At 45.3% G+C, this 21,361-nt stretch overlaps 1 protein-coding gene across 1 annotated transcript in view; it reads left to right on the forward strand.

Moving 5' to 3' along the window:
• The first annotated feature begins 3,721 nt into the window (after window positions 1–3,721).
• Window positions 3,722–21,361, forward strand: part of DESI2 (desumoylating isopeptidase 2) — a 77,690-nt gene continuing 60,050 nt past the window's right edge. The window contains exon 1 of the mRNA XM_062210722.1: window positions 3,722–3,971. Coding sequence (XP_062066706.1) covers window positions 3,930–3,971 — 42 coding nt within the window. The 5' untranslated portion in view covers window positions 3,722–3,929. The remainder of the gene's footprint in view (window positions 3,972–21,361) is intronic.

Here is a 21,361-nt window from a genome sequence, read left to right on the forward strand (position 1 = left end):
GGCCCACGTGGTGACAGACTAAAGCTGCCTCCCAACAGCTGCAGAGTGGGCTTGGAAGTGGGGTCTCTAGTTGCAGATGGCTGCAGCTCCAGAGAGCCTCTGAGCCAGAGGCACTCACACACACTGCCTTTGGATTCCTGACCTTGACATACTGCGAGACATCATCTGTTTTAATCTGCAAAAAATGAGATACAACTGGACTCAGTTTCCCTCTTGAATATAGGTAGCAATAAATTCTCATGTTTATTTTCCTTTATACTGGTTTGGGCAGCTCCCGTCTCCCTCTAGGTTACCTAAGAAATAGTTTGTGACTATGGGAGGTTTCATCAAAGCTACTGCTTCTTTTTCAACCCAAGCTACTTTTCTATGAATTGCTTTGTGTTGTGGGGGCCTGCACTCTGCAAAGCACATTTCTGCTTTCCCTAGGTTTCCCTGGTTGGGAACTCTGGAGGAGAAGGCTGGAAGGCGGGAGAGGAAGGAGGATCTGCTGCTCTCCACCTTTCAGACAATAGAAATTAACCAGGGCCGCTTCCCTGCACGCACCTGATTTCAATAACAATAGTTGATTCTAGCTTAACATTTTTTGTAAGATTTTTTTTATTTGAAAGGCAGAGTTACAGGAGAAAGAGAGAGTGGGGGCGTTGCAGATGGAGGCTTAACCCGCTAGCCACAGCACTGGCACTGTCCTCTGGGTTACCATTTTTTAAAGTTTCCAGGATTAGAGTCATTGTGCCCCTTTAGAAGCACCAGCAGCTCCTCTCTTTAGAATCTGGAATGCCAGCTCAGTGAGGCTCTCCTGCAAACTTCGAATGTTTTAAAATTCCAGTCTCTTTGTCCTTGCAGGCCTGGGGTGCCAACTGTTCTGGCTTTCTGCTACCTTAGTGTTCCATTTTTGTCTTTTTTAGGTCTCCATTATCCAGTTTACAATTCTTTAAGTTTTCCTTGTTAAGTTGTCTCCTGACAACCACCTTCAATAAGTCTTCTTGTTATACTCAACTACTGCTTGTCTCCTTCGGCTTAAATTATTAATCTATGCATTAGCATTAGTGTGTGTGTGTGTGTGTTTCTTTCACTGGATTGTGATTCATGAGAATAGGAATCATATCCATTTTGTCACCAATGAACTAGTGCAACACCATGGCTGACACAGAAAAGGGACTCGTTTAATGCTTGTTGATTGACTGGATGATGGATCATTTCCATTATTGAATCAATACCCATATTAGATGAGCAATAAAACTCCGTCATCAGATGATGAATTCTATTTTGCACCTGATAAATTCAAGGGGATCAAGAGATTTTCACGTGTGATCCCCAGGACCCAGAAGGATGTTACCTTTCACAGGAAAAGAGGATTGAGCAGACATGATTAAGGAGCTTCAGATGGGGAGATTATTCAGGATTATCCGGGTGGGCCCAATCTTATTGCACAGATCTTTCTATGTGAGAAAAAAGAATGTCAAAAAGGATATGATGACACGAATAGAGGTTACAGTGGTATGGCCATGAACCAAAGAACAAGAGTAGCCTCTGGAAGCCGGAAAAGGCAACAGAGCACATTCTTCCCCAGAGCCTCCCAATGGGACCCAGATCTTGATTTTAGCCCATGGAGCCCATTCTTAGGCTTCTGATATCTAGAACTGTATGATAATAGTGATTTTAGACCATAAGCTTGCGGTGATTTGTTGCAGTGGTGAGTACATCCTGGACGGGAAGTCAGATAGGCTGCAGGTTATACAGCACTCAGGAGGCAGCAGAGGTTGAAGCTAGGGACAGGCATCTGTGAAGGTAGCAGGTGACAGTTACAGCCCTGAGAGTGGATGAGATCACAAAGAGCAAAGGGAGGGTGCAGAGTAAGAGGGGAAGTGAACTGGCTGTTCATATAAAGTAGAGCAGCCAGGACTAAATGAATTTTAAGTATTCAGTGCTTGTCCTCATAATTCCTGGGAGAAAGGGATTTAGAAGAAGGGATTAAGTAGGGGCCAGTGTGTGTAGCAGGTAAACGCCGGAATCCTAGATGGGGGCTGGTTCATGTTCCAGCCATTCCATTTCCAATCCAGCCCTCTGCATAAAGATGGCCCAAGTCCTTGGGCCCCTGCCACCCACATGGGAAACCCAGAAGAAACTCTTTGCTCCTGGCTTTGGCCTGACCCAGCGCCAGCCATTGTGGCTATCTGGGAAGTCTACCTCTGTAACTCTTTCAAATAAATAAATCTTTTTAAAAAATGGGATTAAGTGTGTGTTCATTGGGTTAGGTGGGGATGGATGCCACAGCAGGGAACAAATTTCAGAAACAAATTTTAGAACTTCGTAACCTGAACAATCAAATTACAACAAGGCACAAAGAATTTGCTGTCCCTCAATACTGCCTGGCAATCAAACCATATTTCCCTAGTATACTTATTTTCTCTATTTTATATCTTTATTCAAACTTGTTACACCCCTTTTCCTCACTTCTCATCTCGCTTTGCAATTCATTGAGAAGATAAAAATCAGAAAAGGATGCTCACCTTCCTCATCTTAGTTCTGACCTACGGCTATCTACCTTGTCCTTAAAAAAAAAAAAAAAATTGAAAAGCGGAGTTACACAGAGAGGAAGAGATAGAGAGAAGTCGTTCATCAGCTGGTTTACTCCCAAAATGGCCGTATGGGCCAGGTCTGGAACTCCACTCTGGTCTCCCACGTAGGTAGCATGGGCCCAAGTACTTGGGCCATCTTCCCCTGCTTTCCCTGCGAACTCCAACTTGGCCCTCGGGTGGGATGCCGGCGTCGCAGGAAGTAAGTTAACCTGCTGAGCCATAACGCGGGTCCTTATCTTCCTTGCTTTCTATGCCATCACAATGCACCCGCATCTTGCACCCAGCCTTCTAGCCCATTCTTCCTAATAAAGGTCAACCCCTCTTGTGCCCCAGATCCTCCACACCATGGCCTACAACACTGCCTGGCATGTGGTAAGAACGCAAGTATTTGTTGAATGCAGAAGCGCCTCTATACCCCTGGGTTGTGCTGTACTTTTTCCATCTCAGCAGGATAGTTTCATAAAATGCAGGTTCTATGTTGAAGATTAACTGGATGCACATGACACCTCATTCATACCAGTATCGCTTCCTTTATTCCCCCAACCTCCTCTTGCTAAAAAAGAGAGCGATCTGGAGAACGGGTCCATCACTGTAGTCTTTGCTACATTTGACTTCATTGGGCTCAACAAGATATAACCAGTAGCACCAGCACCAGCACTAGCGGCGATAGGTTGAAGGTAGAGGACTTCACCTCCTGTCAAGGACAGGCAGCAAAGGATCCGCCTGCAGGTGCAAAGCACTGCATGCTGGGATCTGTAGTCTTCCCCGGGAGAACTAGTCTGGTAGGGTCGGAACCCCAGCAGCATGCTGGGAGTTGTAGTCGAAGGCGGTTGAGACCGCCTCTGCGCTTCCAGGAGCGAGCCGGAGTGGGGGTGGGGGTGGGGAGGGTTGGGATCCTCGCTGCATGCTGGGAACTGCAGTCTCTCTGGAGCCCCGCTCCTCCAGGGCGAAGAGATGCCGAGGCTGCCGCCATTTTAGGTCCTGAGGAGCGGCAGCCGAGGACCACAGCGCAAGCGGGCTCAGCCCTGGCGCCGGGCCGGCCCCGCCCACGGGGCGCCCGGCGCCCGCCCCTCGCTCAGGCCCCGCCCTTCCCCACGTGTCCGCCGCCGAGGGGAGGCGCCTGAGCCCGAGCGGGCCCGCCACCGGTCCGGCCCGGCCCCGCACCAGCTCCCGTCGGCAGCGCCTCGGAGCGGCCCGGCTGCCCGATGCTTCCGCTCCGGCCGCGGCGGGCCGGGCTGTACGCTTAGCGCCCGGCGCAGGCCCCCTGAAGCGCCGGCGGGGCTGGGAGCGGCCTCCGGCCCCGCGGAGACGGAGCAGCTCGAGGACGAGGCGGCGGCGGCGAGGAGGAGGATGGGGGCTAACCAGTTAGTGGTGCTCAACGTGTACGACATGGTGAGTGCGGCCCCGCGTGCTGGCCCGGCCGGCAGCCTCCCTCCGGGCGGCCCCGGCCCCGGCCCCGGCCCCCTGCTTCCAGGCTCGCGTCTCCGCCTCCAGCTTAGTTCTCTCGAGGTGGGGGCGGGGGACGAGTATTAGATTGTAATCCTCGCACCCTTCGGTGCTCCGTTGGTGCTGCCCAGTCAGTGCGAGGGCTTTGGGTCGGCTTGGACCTTTCCCGTGCCCTCTGCTCGGCCCAGACCCTGGCCCTGGGCCCGACCCCTTGGCCGATAGCGGCGTCCTTTCTCGAAGAGCTTCCGTCGCGGTGCCCACCTCCCCGCCGCCACCCGGCCCCCGGGGCTGCCCCTGTGCCGCGTTCCCGGCTCCTCTGCCCCTGCCACACCGTACGTCTCTCTACATGCTCAAGTCTTCAGAAACTCCCAAGTCCGGAAAGTCACAGCTGTCGATTCCCGTGCTGGACTCTCTCTTCGAAGGTGACCTGGAGTCACTGCGCCCTGGCAGCGTCGTTAAAATGGATGAGGCTACAATTTATTAAGAAAATAGCCCAGCTGAGTAATTGAGAGATCATGGGGGTGCTCCTTCCCTAGATCCTGGCGCCCACTTTCCAGATAGTGCAACAGGTGGATGACGCGACCACGGCAGAGGGAGAGGGAAGAACTTGTTTGTTGTGTCACCTAACTTTGGAGTGCCGCGAGCACCCGGGCCGGTTTGCCTGATTGATGTACTTAAACAGCCCGGAAAGGCGCCCGGTGGAGAATCTTCACTGCAGGTGGCTACATACTTGGGTTGACTTGGCTTGCTTTAGGCAGATTAATTTTTTGTTTTGTAAAGGATTACCTCTGCCTACAGTATTTAAAATTCCTTCAGTGGATGGGCAGGTGAAGAATTCCTCGTCGTGATTTCTGTCGGCTTATCAGGTGCAGAGGAGGAAGTACTGCAGGTCGGAAGTTTTGGTTCTCATTTGCAGGTCTAACCTTTACACCTTCATGTTGTTCACAAGTGTTTACACTTAGAGTACGCTGTCGTGGGCAGAAAGGAATTCCTCCTGCCGTGCCTGGAAATTGTGTCGGAAGCGCATGGGGTCTGCCTGAGGCTTGAAGTGAGTGCTGATGTGAGCCTGGAGGCGAGGGGAGGTGGGCTAACAGACTGAGAAATCGGAAGTGTGATAGGAGTTGAAAAGTAGCGTAACTGGAGAAAGAGATCCCAGGAAAGCAGGACACCTTGTAAGATCTTTGGGCTGTGCTACTGGTTAAAACCAGAGAGAATTCTCTGGATCTAAACTGTTTGCATTCAGTTCAGCTGGGTACCTTCTTTCTCAAGGCCTTGTACTGGTTCCCTGCGCCTCCCTTCTCTTCCCCCTCCCCAGTGATCTGAATTTGGTTTCTTTTTAATCCACGAACACTGTTAGAAACCATCCCTCAGGATAGATTCTTCTCTTGAGAACATACCTTGAGATATATCCTATTTTTATAAATTAGAATTATGCAATGGCCACAAGCCACGGTTTCAGAGCCGACAAGAACTCGGTGAAAGTAGAGATAGAGAGTTGTTGCTTTTTAAATAAAATTGAAAAATCACTCTTCAACATAGTGTGCTTCTTTACACTTTACTATGCGAATCAGGGAAATGACTGCTTATTATGGTGCACTGGGAAAGGCTAGAGCTGGTATTCATGTTTTTAAAGAGGAATTCACTGAACAGTGTTAAAATATTAACTAATCAACAGCATTCTTATTTCTCATCATTTTTGTAAAGAGGTAGTTACAGGGGAGGCAGGCAGAGAAAAGGGCAAGTGATCTGTCTGCGTGACTAAAAATGGGAGCCAGAATTTTTCCACCCCAGGCTGATTCATTATTTCTCTACCAGATAATTCCCGTTTCTCTTTGCTTTTTTTTTTTTTTTTTTTTCTTCTTTAAGATTTATTGGTATGAAAGGCAGAATTAGGGAGAGGAGAAAGAGAATATCTTCCAGGTATTCATTCACTCTCCAGATCCCACAGCAGCCAGGGTTGGCCAGGCGGAAACCAGGAGCTTCACCCGGGTCTCCCACGTGGGTGCAGGGGCCCAAACACTTGGGCCATTTTCCACTGTTTTCCCCAGGCCGTTAGCAGGAAGCTGGACTGGAAGTGGAACAGTTGGGACTGGAACCAGTCCCCACACGGGATGCTGGCGTCACAGCTGTCGGCTTTACCCACTGCCGGCTTTACTACTACTTTACCACAATGCCGGCTACCCAGTGTTTCTTTTTTTTCTTTTTTCTTTTTTTTTCATTTTCAATTCTCTTTATATACAGAAGATCAGTTTAGCATATATCAAGTAAAGATTTCAACAGTTTGCACCCACATAGAAACACAAAGTGAAAAATACTGTTTGAGTACTAACCCCTACATAACCAAAAAGTGTATTTTTTTTTTTTTATACAGAAGATCAGTTTAGTATATATTAGGTAAAGATTTCAACAGTTTGCTCCATATAGCAACACAAAGTGAAAAAACTACCGTTGGAGTACTAGTTATAGCATTAAATAACAGTGTACAGCACATTAAAGACAGAGATCCTACATAATATTTTTTTAAAATTAATTTTCTATGCCATTTCCAGTTTAACACCAGGTTTTTTTTTTTTTTCATTTCCAATTATCTTTATATACAGAAGATCGATTCAGTTACCCAGTGTTTCTTACTTACTGCTTTTTCTTGTCATCGGGAGATGAACCATTTGAAATGTTTATCAGAAAGGCAAATACTTCTAATGAACCTGCCCTCGTATATTCTTTTGAGGACTTTTGGCCTATGAGTGTTTCGTGTCACTAATTCAGCACCTTGTGGTTTACTTGTGAGTTTTGATCCTATAGAAGCCACAAGGGTGAGTTCATTATCCCATCTTTAAGGAATTTAGGGTGGTGTAGCCAGCACTGCAGCACAGCAGGTTAAACTTGTGCCTGCAGCGCTGGCATCCATATTGGTGCCTGGCCATCTGGGGAGTGAGTGAACCAGCGGATGGAAGATCTCTGTCTCTTCCTCTCTCTGTAACTCTGCCTTTCAAATAAATAAATCTTTTTTAAAAATTTTTAAAAAGGAATTTAGGGTGTCATAAGTGGGATACAACTAACATTCAAGACATAACAACATTAGTAAGAGCTAGCGGCTATGTTGTACGATCAGGGGTGAAACTCGTAGGTTTGGTCATACTAAGGACAAGACAAGCAGTATGAACAAAGTGGCGGAGGTGGGAAAGCACCAGCTGAATTTGGGGCGTACCAGCTGATGCAGTGTAACTGGAGGGTGGGGTGTGTGAAAGGAGACCACTGAAGTTCCAGAGGTGCTTTACTTGTCCCTGTGAGTCATGCAGGGGAACGGGGTGATCAGTTAGGTTTCAGAATGAAGACCAATAGATTGAGGTATAATTTTTTGCCTGTTATGCTTATTTTTCTTAAGTCAGTTTTGGTATTTGAAGCATTTTTGCTTGCTGCCAAGGATAAATCTTTTATCTTTAATACTACTTCGTATTCATTGTAGATGCCTTTGATGAGAATTGCTGCTGCCTCCTGCGTCTGGTCCAAACCTTATAAGCATAAAAACTTTGGCTTGCTGTTAGAATCACTGTTTTTTTAAAGATTTATTTATTTAATTGAAAGTCAGAGTTACACAGAGAGAAGGAGAGGCAGAGAGAGAGAGGTCTTCCATCTGTTGGTTCACTCCCCAATTGGCCACAACGGCTGGGGCTGGGCCCATCCGAAGTCAGGAGCCAGGAGCTTCTTCCAGGTCTTCCCACGTGGGTGCAGAGGCCTGCTTTCCCAGGCCATAGCAGAGAGGTGGAACGGAAGTAGAGCAGCTGGGTCTTGAACCAGCACCCACACGGGACGCTGGCACTGCAAGTGGCGGCTTTTACCAGCTACACCATAGCACTGGCCTCAGAATTACAGTTTATAGGGACCTCTTGCCAAGTATCCTTGTGCCTCTTCTCACGTCACCTGCTTCAGTTGTGTTTTTTATTTTTTTTAAGGGGAAACGGTTTATTGATGGGGGAAACCCAATAGACTGGAGGAAAGGGGCAAAGAAGGAGAAGAGAGAGAAGGAGAGCGTAAGAGAGAGAGATACAGAGAGAGTGAACCACGTGTTCAGGAACAGGTCCTGTTAAACCTTTGCCTGGGCCGGTGCCGCAGCTCAATAGGCTAATCCTCTGCCTGCGGCGCCGGCACATCGGGTTCGAGTCCCGGTCAGGGCGCTGGATTCTGTCTCGGTTGCCCCTCTTCCAGGCCAGCTCTCTGCTATGGCCCGGGAGTGCAGTGGAGGATGGCCCAAGTACCCACATGGGAGACCAGGAGAAGCACCTGGCTCCTGGCTTCGGATCAGCGCAGTGTGCTGGCCACAGCGCACCAGCCACGGCGGCCAATGGAGGGTGAACCAATGGCAAAGGAAGACCTTTCTCTCTCTCTCTCTCTCTCTCTCTCTCTCACTCTCACTCTCACTCTCTCTCACTGTCCACTCTGCCTGTCTAAATAAATAAATAAAAATTAAAAAAAAAAAAAAAAAAAACCTTTGCCTGGGGGTAGGGGGGGTAGAAGCAGGGAATCCTATTAGGAAGGGGGTGGTTGGGCCATGTGGTCAGCTGGCTTCCAGCAATGGCAACCGGGGGGCTAGAGCCTAGGATGGTGTCAGTGTACATCGTACCATAGATAAGACTGTGCCATTTTACTAACATTCCCCCCTTTTGTTTTTTATAAAGCAAGAGTTCTATGGGATTACATTAGCCCCAAAAGTCCAGAGCGGGTAGAGGGACGATGATCTGTCTTTAGAGCTAGCTACTTCCTGCTGACATGGGGTGATGTCTCAAGCTGCAGTCTCCTGGGTTGGGAGCTGAGTATATCCCTGTAGCAGCATTTGGTTGACTTCTGGTTGGTGAAGGCCTTAGTTCGTTCCATTATCAACTCCTGTAAACACTTAAGCAGACATGGTACTATAAAAGACAGACTGAGAATAGCAACCAGTGATCCTAAGAGCGGCATTAACCAGGTAATGAGAGGATTTCATAGAGGAAAGGAAATGAGGGGGGTCTCTGGACTCTTGTGAAGACTGTTTGATGGATGTGGTTTAAAGCTGATCCCAGCCAGGACTGGGAGAAAGGCCATTCATCTTTTACAGGCAGAGGAGTTTGTCTGTAGAGAAAATTCTGAACAATCATACAACATTAAGTAGGGGAGAGGACCTTCAATACACACAGGTTGGGAGTAGAGCCATTGATGTATGAGTAGAGGCTATGATTATAAAAGAATGAGGCCCCAATTGGGCTAGACAGGGTCTAGAATGAAGGACAGAGTCATTATTAGAGGACCTAAGAAAGCTGCTGTCTAAACATGAATAAGTTTTCCGATTGAGAGGCAAATAGAACCTGACAGAAGGTTTGATGACAATCAGGTGGGCTTTGAGGCCTTGCCAGTTATGAGGCCCAGAGCGACCTATCTCCTCACACGGGGTATGTCATAAGGAAGGTGTGAACCTCCTTGGGAAGGCACCCTGTTGACTTCCATTACCTGGCTGACCTGGGAGGAGAGCTGGCCAGGTGAAGGTAAGTGGCATCTCTAACAGGAACTTTACAGTTCTGCCTGTAATGTTGTTGACCCTACCTGGCTGTCCCCTCCACAGCAGTGGTTACTTTGGAAGCTGGGCTGAGTGAAAGGCTTTTCAGGTTAGAGCGAACAAGGTCTGTGGCTCCGTCCTCCAGGGCAGGTCCACTTCCAGTGACCCAGCTCTTGGCTGGCATAGCTCTTTATAAGCTGATTTCTGCTGAACCTGCTTCAGTTCTGACTGTATTTTTTGTACTTGCTAGATTGGGTGACTGCGAATCATCCCTCTTCTGCTATAACCCTGACGCTATATGAAAATAATTGTATCTGGGTCACCTGTGTTCACTTCCTTATGGAGGAATGAATAATGTAGTCCTCAAAAGTTTACTTAATCATCCGTAGTGCTGCTAAATTATTGCTTGCTGCCTTCACTGTGATCACGCTCTCTGTGTACTTTGGAGTAATCTACTACCAATAAAATATATCCTGGAGTTATTTTCTGAGTCTTGGGAATGAGGTTATTCACACAGTCCTAATTTATTGGCATATATAGCGAGGCAGAAGAGCCGGATTAATCTCACTCACTGGCATGGATCTCTGATGCAGTAGCTTTAGCACCAAGTCATCATTCTTCGTAGATCCAGATTTTGTGCTTTCCCAATTACCTTGGCTACCAACAAATTTTTATAAAATGAAAATTCACAAGTGTTTGTAATGTAAATTCAGGGTATAAGTGAATTTCTTCCTGTTTTAACATAGTAAGAAATGCTTTCTAGGACTCTTCAAATGAGGTCATTTTTGTCTGCTCCATTCTTTTGGCCAGCCTGTCTCCATTAGACTCCAAGGAAGTATGATAGGTCTTCTATGCATGTGCAGATCTAATTCAGACTTTATGAACAAATTCTGGATCATACATCTAAATACGCTCTTCACCTGAATGGTTCCATTATCTCTCTAAATCTACATGCCCAGAAACAAGCTGTTTCCCCACCTCATATTCTTCCCTCTCACCCCATGCTCTCTCAAAAAAAAAAAAAAAACAAAAAAAAAAAAACCACTTTTGTTATTGTATTGATAACCACTGTTTTCTTTTCAGTTTCCCAAAGCAGAAACTTGGAGTAAACCTACATTCCTCTTCGTTATAAACCCTTAACACAGTCATTCACCAGTTTGTTTTTCTTTGGTTTATTCTGACAGTGCGAGATCTCAGCAATCAGACCAGTGTCTTGGATTGAAGGATGCTTGTCCTAAGTCCTGCGTTATTCAGAAGCTTAGCTGTATCTTCAAAAGCCAGGCTTTTCCATCCTTCTGCTCTCCTCTCTGCCTTAGCTTGTTGGCTGTCCCTTGGGTTTGTCCTCTCAGGGTTAACAGAATGACCACCATGGCACCAAACATGTCCTCTGGCAGCAGGATGTCAAGAAGCAAGGGAGTGGAGTCTTTCTCTGTATACACCTTTCTCCCTTTTCTCTTTTAATTAATTTATTGTCTTTTTTTTTTTTTTTTTTCTTTTGAAAGGCAGAGCTTTTCCATCTGCTGGGTCACTCCGCAGATGTGCCAGCCAGCCAGGACTGTGCCAGGCTGAAGGCAGGAGCCCGGAACTCCATCCTGCTCTTCCATGTGAGTGGCAGGGAGCCACATACTTGAGCCATCACCTGCTGTCTTGCACAGTACACGTTAGCAGAAAGCTGGAATGGAAGCAGAGCCAGGACTCGAACCCATGCACTCCGATGTAGCTGTTAAAGTCTGATATACATTATAAGCTGATGCTACCCCAAGTGGCATCTTAAACGCTGCACCAAATGTCAGCCCCATCTCTTCTTTAACAGAAAGGGAATACTTTGTTAGAGCCATGCTGCTTCCCCAAGAGGTGTCCAGAATTAATGTACCTGTAACTGATGAAGCTGAGTAAGTAGATATCTGCCTCTTCTAGCCTGTATGGCAAGTTGTGGATAAGGAAGGCAAGCAGCTGGAAATGGCAGTTAGCTGGAAACCTAACCAGTTTCTGGTGTTATTTTACTCTAATTCACCTTCCAATTACCAAAGTAACCTTTCTGAAACAAATGATTGTGGTGTTCCTCAGCTTAAAAATCACCTACAGGGTAAAGTGTGATGGCCTTATGACATGACCCCTACCTGACAATTAAGGCCTGTCTCTCGCTTTGACATGCACACTTTATGTTCACACAGTGAGACTTGTTGGTTCAAACAGACTGTATTACACTAGTTCCCACCTAGGATCTTTATTCCAGCTGGTCCTTCTGTCTGGAGTGTCTCACCCCAACTCTGACCGATTGCAACCACCCATTCCTTCTGGCTGTAGTTGAACCTCTGGTTGACCTTCTGTGCCCGGGTTGTACTTTCTGCATGGCGCAGTTACTACATGTGTGAGTGGTACCATCTTATGCACTCACTAGGGTATATGTCCCTTGATAGCATCATACTCTCACCAGTACCCAAACAGGACGTGTCACTAGAGGGTGCTCTGTAAATGTTTCCCAAATAAATGGGATTTTTATTAGAAGAAGTGCCAGTATTTAAATGTCGTGAAAAGATCATGTGATCCTCCTGTTTGTGCCAAATAATGGATTTTTTTCTTGCATGTGTCTGAATTTTTGCTTTGATTATTGAAAGTGTGATTGATTAAGGAGAGACAGATCATAGGAGTGGGACAGGAAAGAACCATTCGCTTTCTTTTTTCTTTTTTTTTTTTCCTTTTTTTTTTAAAAGAGCTATATATTTATTTGAAAAAGCAGTTACAGAGAGGCAGAGGCAGAGAGAGAGGTCTTCCATCCTCTGATTCACTCCCCAGATGGCTGCAATGGCTGGGGCTGGGCCCTTCCGAAGTCAGGAGCCTGAAGATTCTTCCAGGTCTCCCACACGGGTACAGGGACCTGAGGACTTGAGTCATCCTCTGCTGCTTTCCCAAGCCATAGCAGGAGCTGGATCCGAAGTGGAGCAGCCGGGACTTAAACTGGTGCTCATGGGATGCTGACACTGGAGGCGGCTGCTTTACCTGCTACGCCACAGCGCCAGTACCAAGAACCATTCCTTTTCAGAAATACTGTCTGTCTTTTTGTTTTTGTGTTTGTTTTTTAAACACTGTGGGGCTAGACTGAGGAAATGTGTTAATTTCTTGCAGTTGGAGCTTAGCCACTCCTTAGAAGACAGGCTCTGGAAAAACATTGTCAGTTCTTGAATTTTAACATAGATTAAATAGTAAATAAGAGCTGGTCTTATTTTTCTTACAACAGTTATGTTTTTTAGGCCCCTTCTTCCACTTGATACAGAAACAGTGACCCATGCATGAGTCTAGGGGAGCAAAAAGGACAATCCTAAATCTGCCCTGTCCCCCTACATCCTCCACTCCCCGTGACATTTTCTCCTGCTGCTTCCCCCTCCCCTCCCCCCTCCCCTTCTCCTTCCTCCTCCTGTTTAGTGTATGTAAATATGTATATATAAAATCTCCGTATTAGTCGTCTTTTGCTACAGTAACAAATTATGAGCATTTAGCCATTTGAAACAACACAGATCTGTTAGCTCACAGCTCTGTAAGTGAGACTGCAGGTGAGCGATGCTGCTTCCTCTTATTAGGCCAAAGTCAGGGTTTTAGCTTCCGGGTGAAAATCTGCTTCCAAGAACATTGTTGGCAGGATTCAGTGGCTTCTAGGTGTGCATCTCAGATACTCCTTGCAGCCTTCAGATGGGAGCCACCCTCACCTGCCCCAGTGTTCGCAGTCCTCATCTTCACACCAGGAATGCAGTGCTGAGTCCTCACGCTGCAGATATTCTAACAACCTTTCTTGCTGTACGTGTTCTGCCTCCAGCCGAAGTTCTCTGCTTTTAAGGGCTCATGTAATTAAATAAGACCTAGATATTCCAGGATTACTTCTCTGTTTCTAAGGGCATAGTTTTAGTTATATCTGCAAAGTCATTTTGCCACTTAACATACTCACAGGTTCGTGGAGTTAGGGTATGGCTGTTTTGGGGAATCATTCTGCCTACCACATCATTGGTGAAGGTATTTTGTAAACCTAAAAATGTCCAGTGTTTCTTTTATTTATTTATTTTTGACAGGCAGAGTTAGGCAGTGAGAGAGAGAAAGGTCTTCCTTTTTCCATTGGTTCACCCCCCAAGTGGTTGCTACAGCAGGTGCGTTGAGGCCGGCGCAGTGCACTGATCCGAAGCCAGGAGCCAGGTGCTTCTCCTGGTCTCCCATGGGGTGCAGGGCCCAAGCACCTGGGCCATCCTCCACTGCCTTCCTGGGCCACAGCAGAGAGCTGGACTGGAAGAGGAGCAACCGGGACAGAATCCGGCGCCCCGACCGGGACCAGAACCCGGGTGCCGGCACCACAGGCGGAGGATTAGCCTAATGAGCCGTGGTGCCGGCTCAGTGTTTCTTGTTAGTAGTTCCTTGATTTGGCGTGGAATAAATATTGTTAATAACTTAAAATGGAAAATATGGTACATAAAAATTATTTTGTTTCATTTTACCTGGAATATATTTTGGTATATGAAATGTGGCTCCCTATCTCTAAAATAATCATTCAAAAATGAACTAAGTGGCAGGCGTTTGGCCTATCACTTAAGATGCCAGTTGGGATGCTGGCATCCTGCGTGGTGTGCCTAGGTTCCATTCCTTGTTCTGGCTCCTGACCCTAGCTTCCTGCCAGTGTAGTCCCTGTGAAGCAGTGGTGAGGCTCAGGTAACAGGATTCCTGCAACCTGGTTATGTGGGAGACCCGGATTGCTTTCCTGTTCCCCTAGCTCTGGCTCTGTCCCAGCGCCAGCCATTCTAGACATTTAAGGAATGAGCCAGTAGAAAGGAGCTCCTTCTAAATAGATCTGCCTCTCAAGTAAATAAAATTAACCAAATTCTTTGAAATAAAATAGCCTTTCCACATTAAATTGTGATGTCATCCTCATCATAATACTAATTTCTTGCCCATAGGCAATTGTTGATTTTAGCCTCATTACCTTACTATTTTAATTTAGTCATTATAATTTTACATTATATTTAGTACCTATGGCTGGCAGTTTCTCTTCATTATCCAAAAGTTTTCTTGGCTATAATTCATTTCCTTTCGCAGGAGTACTTTATCAGACTTTCTGAAAAAAAAATTAATATTTTTTTGTTAAAAATATAATAAAAATTTACATGTTAACCATTTTTAACTGTACAGTTTAGTAGTGCTAGATACATTCAAATTATTATGCAAGCAGTCTCCAGAACTTTTTGATCTTGCAGAACTGAAACCCTGTACCAGTGAAATAACAACTCCCCATCTCATCTGAGCCCGAGTAACTAGCTACTAGTCCGCTTTGTCTCTTTGAACTTGACTGGGTGTCTATAACTGGAAGCAAACAATATTGGTCTTTTGTGACTTACTTAGTTCACTTAGCATAATGTCCTCAAGATTCATCCACGTTGTAGCATAGGTCAGAGTTTCCATTTTTTTTTAAAGCTGAATAATATTCCATTATATGTGTGTACCACATTTTGTCCATTCATCTTCACATGGATACAGGTTACTTCCATTGCTTTTTTGGAAGGTTTATTTATTTCAAAGGCAGGGTTAGAGGGAGAAAGAGAGGGAAGAGGGGACTTCCATCTGCTGGTTCACTCCTCAAATAGCTGCAATGGCCAGGGATGGGCTAGACTGAAGTCAGAAGCCAGGGACTTCTTTTGGATCTTCCACGTGAGTGCAGTGGCCCAAAGAATTGGACAGTACTCTACTGCTTTCCCAGGTGCATTAGCAGGGAGCTGGATCAGAAGTGGAGCAGCTCAGACTTGAACCAGCACCCTTATAGGATGCTGGCAATGGCATCATGTGGCAGCTTTAGCCACTATGCCACAATGCCAGCCCCTACTTCTGCTTTTTGGCTATTGTGAGTAATACTTAAGTGAACACATGTATACAGATACCTATTCATGTCCTTCCTTCCTTCCTTCCTTTTTTTTTTTTTTTTTTTTTTTTAAGAATTCTTGGAAAGGCAGAGAGATACAGAGAACTCTTTCAGCCATTGCTTCCCTCCCCAGATGGCTACAACAACCAGGTCTGGGCCATGCTGAAGCGAGGAGCCAGGAATTCCATCTAGGTCTCCCACATTGGTGGCATCGTCCTAAGTGCTTGGGCCATCTCCACTGCTTTCCCAGGTACATCTGCAGAGAGCTGGATTAGAAGCAGAGCAGCTGGGATAGGAACCTGCACTGTGAAATGGGATGCTAGTGGCACAAGTGACAGCTTAACTTGCTGCTCTCCATACGCCAGCCACAAGTTCCTACTTTAAGCTCTTTTGGACATATACCCAGAAGTTCATAGGTGTTTTTAAAAATTGGACACACACTAAACCTATAAATTAACTCATGAAGAATTGACATCTTTTGTGTCATATTCTTTTTTTCCCCTCATTGATGAAAAAGGATTGCGTGTTATTTTGCTTTTTGAATTTTTTTAATCCAGAAAACATATGTAGATGGTGTCAAGCATATCTACCCGAGCCATCTCGGATGAGCTAAGTCAAATACATGGAATTTTAAGTGGGTGTGAGTCCTAGAGAAGGCAGGAAAAGAGACTATAAGTCAGGATAAGATAGTTGCCATTTCAAAGAGTGGTCTAGAGATGCCTCAAGGCAGATGTCCTGGCACAGTGGGTTAGGGTGCCAGCAGCCCATATTAGAGTGCAGGTTCCAGTCCCAACTGCCCTTCTTCAAACCCAGCTCCAAGCTAATGCACCTTGGGAAAGCTGCTAAACATGACCCAGCTACTTGAATTCCTGCTGCCCATGTGGGAGACAATGGAGTTGCAGGCTCCTGGCTTCAACTTGACCTAGCCCCAGCTGTGAACCAGCAGATGGAAGATATTTCCTCTCTCTCTCTCTCTCTGCCTTTCAAATGAATGAAAAATTAAAAATAAAACAAAAAAAAGACCTCACCAAGAATGCATTCCTGAAAGATGAAGATGTACACCATGTTGATATCCAGGGAAAAAAATCTTCCAAACAGAGGTTAACCAAGTACAGAGACCCGAAAGTAGGCCATATGACACCTCTTCAGTAAATGTACAACAAGAAATAAGGGAGGTTTAGAGGAATAGGTAACGTATGTTCTGAATTAGATTCTTGAGGATCATTGAGAATGGAACAAGCAATACCAAGTAGGGACTAATCGGAGATTAGGGTAGATTTCATAAAGATGAAAAGCACTGTTACCTAATTTAAAAGTACAGTGATAATTCATGAACAGCAGGTTGGAAACTAAAGAAAAAAATGACAAGATTGAGATAGTATCTCAGAACTCAGTATAGAAAGGTAAAAGGATCAAGTGTTATGCAGAATTTTTTTTTAAAGATTTTACTTATTTGAGAGGTAGAGTTAGAGAAGAAGAGGCAGAGCGAAAAGTCTTCCATCCGCTGCTTCACTCCCCAGATGGCCTCAATGGCTGGTGCTGAGCTGATCTGAAGCCAGGAGCCAGGAGCTTCTACCAGGTCTCCCACCCAGGTACAGGGTCCCAAGCCCTTGTGCCGTCTTCCATTGCTTTCCCAGGCCATAAACAGAGAGCTGGATTGTAAGAAGAGCAGCTGGGACACAAACTGGTGTTCATATGGGATGTCGGTGCTGCAGGTGGAGTCTTAGCTTGCTATGCCACAGCGCTGACCCCTATGTAGAGTTTTTTGAAAGTGATAACATTCAACCAAAGCCTTTGTTTTAGCTTGCAAATTGTAAGAATAAAACAATGCTACATGTGGTGGAATGAGGTGAAAAGGTCATTTCAAGATGGCCGCTGAGGTGAAAAGGTCATACCAAGATGGCCACTGACAACAGAAACCGCCTGGCAACAGGCCGTGATTGGATGGCTTCAGAAACCACATGACAACAGAGCCTCACTGAAAATAGGCCGTGATTGGATGGTTTCAGAAACTGCCTGGCAACAGAGCCTGACTGGCAACAGGTTGTGATTGGATGGCTTTGGAGCCTGCCTGGCAACAGGCTGTGATTGGTTGGGCATAGACCGCCCCTTGACTGGATTGGCTGGTCTTGGCTATATAAGCTGTTGTACTAACTGAAATAAACGAGTCTGCGGGCTGCTTGCCTCAAGCCTGCTTTCACCTGACTCCCAGGGTCTGTGTGGTGACTGGGTGCCTCTAGCCCCCACCATGCTCCTCCTCTCAGAAATGAATTCACTGCAACAGCTACATATGCACAAGAGCAAAAGTTACTACCAGCAAACAAAAAAAAAGTTAATTTTAGATTTCTCTTTCATGACATGAAAGCTGCAATAAAATGGAGGATTATCTTCGGAATATGGAAAGGGAAAAGATTTTTCTCTGTGTTTCTCAAGTTGTCATTTGATGCAAAAGGACATAGGTAATATCCAGGCTACTTCATGGAGATTAAAAGATGTTTCCAGCAGTAAAGAATGGGGTGGTTATGGTGTAAAATAAAAAGCTGTGGGCATCAGTACTCATTTAATATAGTTAAATCTTTTTATAAATGTGGTTGAAAACAAGAAAAAACACACACACAAAAAAAACCCAAAAAATAAAAATTAATCCAGAAAAATTCTTCCAAAGTGAATAAGCATGTTGAAAATTAATTCTCAGTTTATATTGAGTGAAAGGCTATAAGAATATCCAGCAGCCCTTCTTAGTTGGAGGTAGGGTGGTAGATGAAACTGATTCTTGTTGCTATTGGATATATTTGACTGTATATATATATATATTTTTTTAAATTAAAATGTCAGTACTCTTGGGATAAGGTTACAGGGGAAAGAGCAAAGAAAACTTTGTATGGTGTAAGAGAAAACAAAACAAAAATTAAAAATAAAATGAAAACAAGTAGGACTATTCATGTAAGTTGTAAGATAACAATAATCAAAATTTTCTGTTAAGTGCACTTATGTTTCCCTTTGTCTTACAGAAATTTTGAAGTACGTGTGGCCAAAATGTTGGCCTTTTGTGATGTTTCAACTTCATGGCATCTCTAGAAAGGTTTTCCCTAGCATAAAATTATAGAATTGATCTACCAAGTGGAATGTTGGTTATTCCAGCACTGGTAATTGGAAAATCCATGCCCCTTTTTTTTTTTTTTAGTTTAAAAAAATTTTTGTGCAAGGCAGAGTTTGATCTTCCATCCAGTGGTTCACTCTCCAGATGGCTGCAGTTGCCAGGACTGGACCAAGCCAGGAGCTATATCTAGGTCTCTCACATGGAGGCCGGGGCCCAATCACTTAGGCTGTCTTCTGTTGCCTTCCCGGGCATGTTGGCAGGGAGCTGGATCAGAAGTGAAGCAGCCAGGATTCAAATTGGCTCCCAAATGGGATGCCAGTATCACAGGAGGCCACTTAACCCGCTAAGCCACACTGCTGCCCACCTCACCCCACCCCAGATCCATACTTCTTACCCATATTAATCTGAGGTGCTTGCCACATTTCATCTTGTACTATTATCTTGTGTGTATAGGTCTACTTCAAAACTTTATGTACTATTAACTTTCTTAATGCCTCTTCCCACTCCATTTTTAGGTATTTAATTGCAGTAGTCTTACAGTGTGTTTTGATATTTGTTGCTACTTACTCTCTTTCAGAATTGTTTTTCCCCACACATTTATTTTAGAAAATAAAATTTAGAAAGTTTCTCAAAAAGACTCACTGAAATAATAAGTGTAATGTCTTTACATTTATGGATAATTTGGAGGGAGAATTAGTGGATTTACAGTATTGAGTCTTTCCATAAGAGCTTTTTTTTTCTAAGATTTATTTATTTACTTAAAAGTCAGAATTACAGAGCGAGAGAGGAGGAGAGGCAGAGAGAGAGGTTTTCATCCACTGGTTTGGTCCCCAGGTGGCCACAACGGCCAGAGCTACGCCGACCCGAAGCCAGGAGCTTCCTCCAGGTCTCCCACGAGGGTAAGGGGCCCAAGGACTTGGGCCGTCTTTTCCCAGGCCATAGCTAACATTTTTTAATGCTGCCATTGTACCAGGCCATTCCCTAATGTTACAGCACTTGCAGACAATGAAGCTGGGGCTTAGTTGACAACCCTGCTCAGTTGTGGACTCAAGAGGCTTCCATAGCTTTGGCAGCTCATGACAAGAGCCTCGGGTGATTACTGACGTCATAAATAAGAGTGTCAGTTATTAAATCAACAATGGGAGTCACTGTACACTTTCTCCCCATGTAGGATCTCTGTCCTTAATGTGTTGCACTATGCAAATTAATGGTAAAACTAGTACTCAAACAGTACTTTATACTTTGTGTATCTGTGTGGGTGCAAACTGTTGAAATCTTTACTTAGTATATACCAATTTGATCATCTGTATATAAAGATAATTGAAAATGAATCTTGGTGAAGAATGGGATGGGAGAGAGAATGGGAGATGGGATGGTTGCGGGTGGGAGGGAGGTTATGGGGGGAAAAGCCACTATAATCCAAAAGCTGCACTTTCGAAATTTATATTTAAATAAAAGTTTGAAAAAAAGAAAAGAAAACCCTGCTCAAGGGGCCAGCACTGTGACATAATGGGTAAAGCGGCCACCTGCAGTGCCAGTATCCCATGTGGATGCCGGTTTGAGTCCCAGCTGCTCCACTTCCAATCCAGCTCTCTGCTATGGCCTGGGAAAGCAGCAGAAGATGGCCCAAGTCCTTGGGCCCCTGCACCCAGGAGGGAGACCTGGAAGAAGCTCCTGGCTTTGGATCGACGCAGCTCCGGCTATTGTGGCCATCTAGGGAGTGAACCAGTGGATGGAAGACTTCTCCGTCCCTCCCTCCCTCCCTCTCTACCTCTGCCTCTGTCTTTCTGAAATTCTGCCTTTCAAATAAATAAATCTTTTAAAAATTTTAATTAAAAAAAAGAAAACCCTGCTGAGAATCATGCCTGAAGTGGTATAGTTGCATTGTTTTTTTCTTTTACTTATTTGAAGGCGGGAGTTACAGAGAAAGATTGTTCATCCATTGGTTCACTCTCCAAATAGCCTCAACGGCCAGGGCTGAGCCAGGCCAAAGGCAGGAGCTAAGAGCTTCATCTTGGTCTTCCACATGGGTGCAGGGACCCAAGCACTTGGGGCCATCTTCTACTGCTTTTCCGGGCACATTAGCAGGAAGCTGGATTGGAAGTGGAGCGTCTGGCTCTTGAACCAGTTCCCATATGAGATGCTGGTGTCACAGGCGGTAGTGGCTTTATTCGCTACACCACAACACCAGCCCCTAGAATTGTAGTCTTAAACCAAGAGCTCTTAACGCTAAAATCTGTGCTCTTAACGACAACATCTTTTATTTCTCCTACATCACCCCATCCCTTCCACATCCCATGAAAGTACAAGTTTCTGTTTGTTCTGATCTCACACTCCATCCTTGAGGTAACTTCCCCTGGATTCTTTGGTACTTTTGGATAGGCAGTGACCAAAGTAAATGCTCTACATCCTAAGCCTTTTCTGTGATGGTTAATTTTGTATGTCAGCTTGGCTAGGCCATGTTACCCAGTGTTTAGTCAAAAACGAGTCTAGCTATTACTGTTGAGGTATTTTTTATACTTATTTATTCTGTTTATCAGAAAGGCAGAAAGACAGAGAGATCTTCCATTTCCTGGGTTAGTCCCCAAATGCCTGTAGCCGACAAACTGAAGTCAGCAACTTGGAACTCAGTCTGGGTCTCCCGAGGGCATGACACGGAGCCAAGTACTTGAGCCATTGCGTGCTACCTCCCAGGGTGCACATTAACAGGAGGCTGGATGGGAAATAAAGCCAAGACAGGAACCCAAGCATTTCCTGTCTGAGATGCCAGGTGTCCCAGCAGTGTCTGAACTGCTAAATCAAGTATCCGCCCCCTGGTA

Source organism: Lepus europaeus, chromosome 14 (assembly GCF_033115175.1).
Source record: "Lepus europaeus isolate LE1 chromosome 14, mLepTim1.pri, whole genome shotgun sequence".
Classification (NCBI taxonomy): domain Eukaryota; kingdom Metazoa; phylum Chordata; class Mammalia; order Lagomorpha; family Leporidae; genus Lepus; species Lepus europaeus.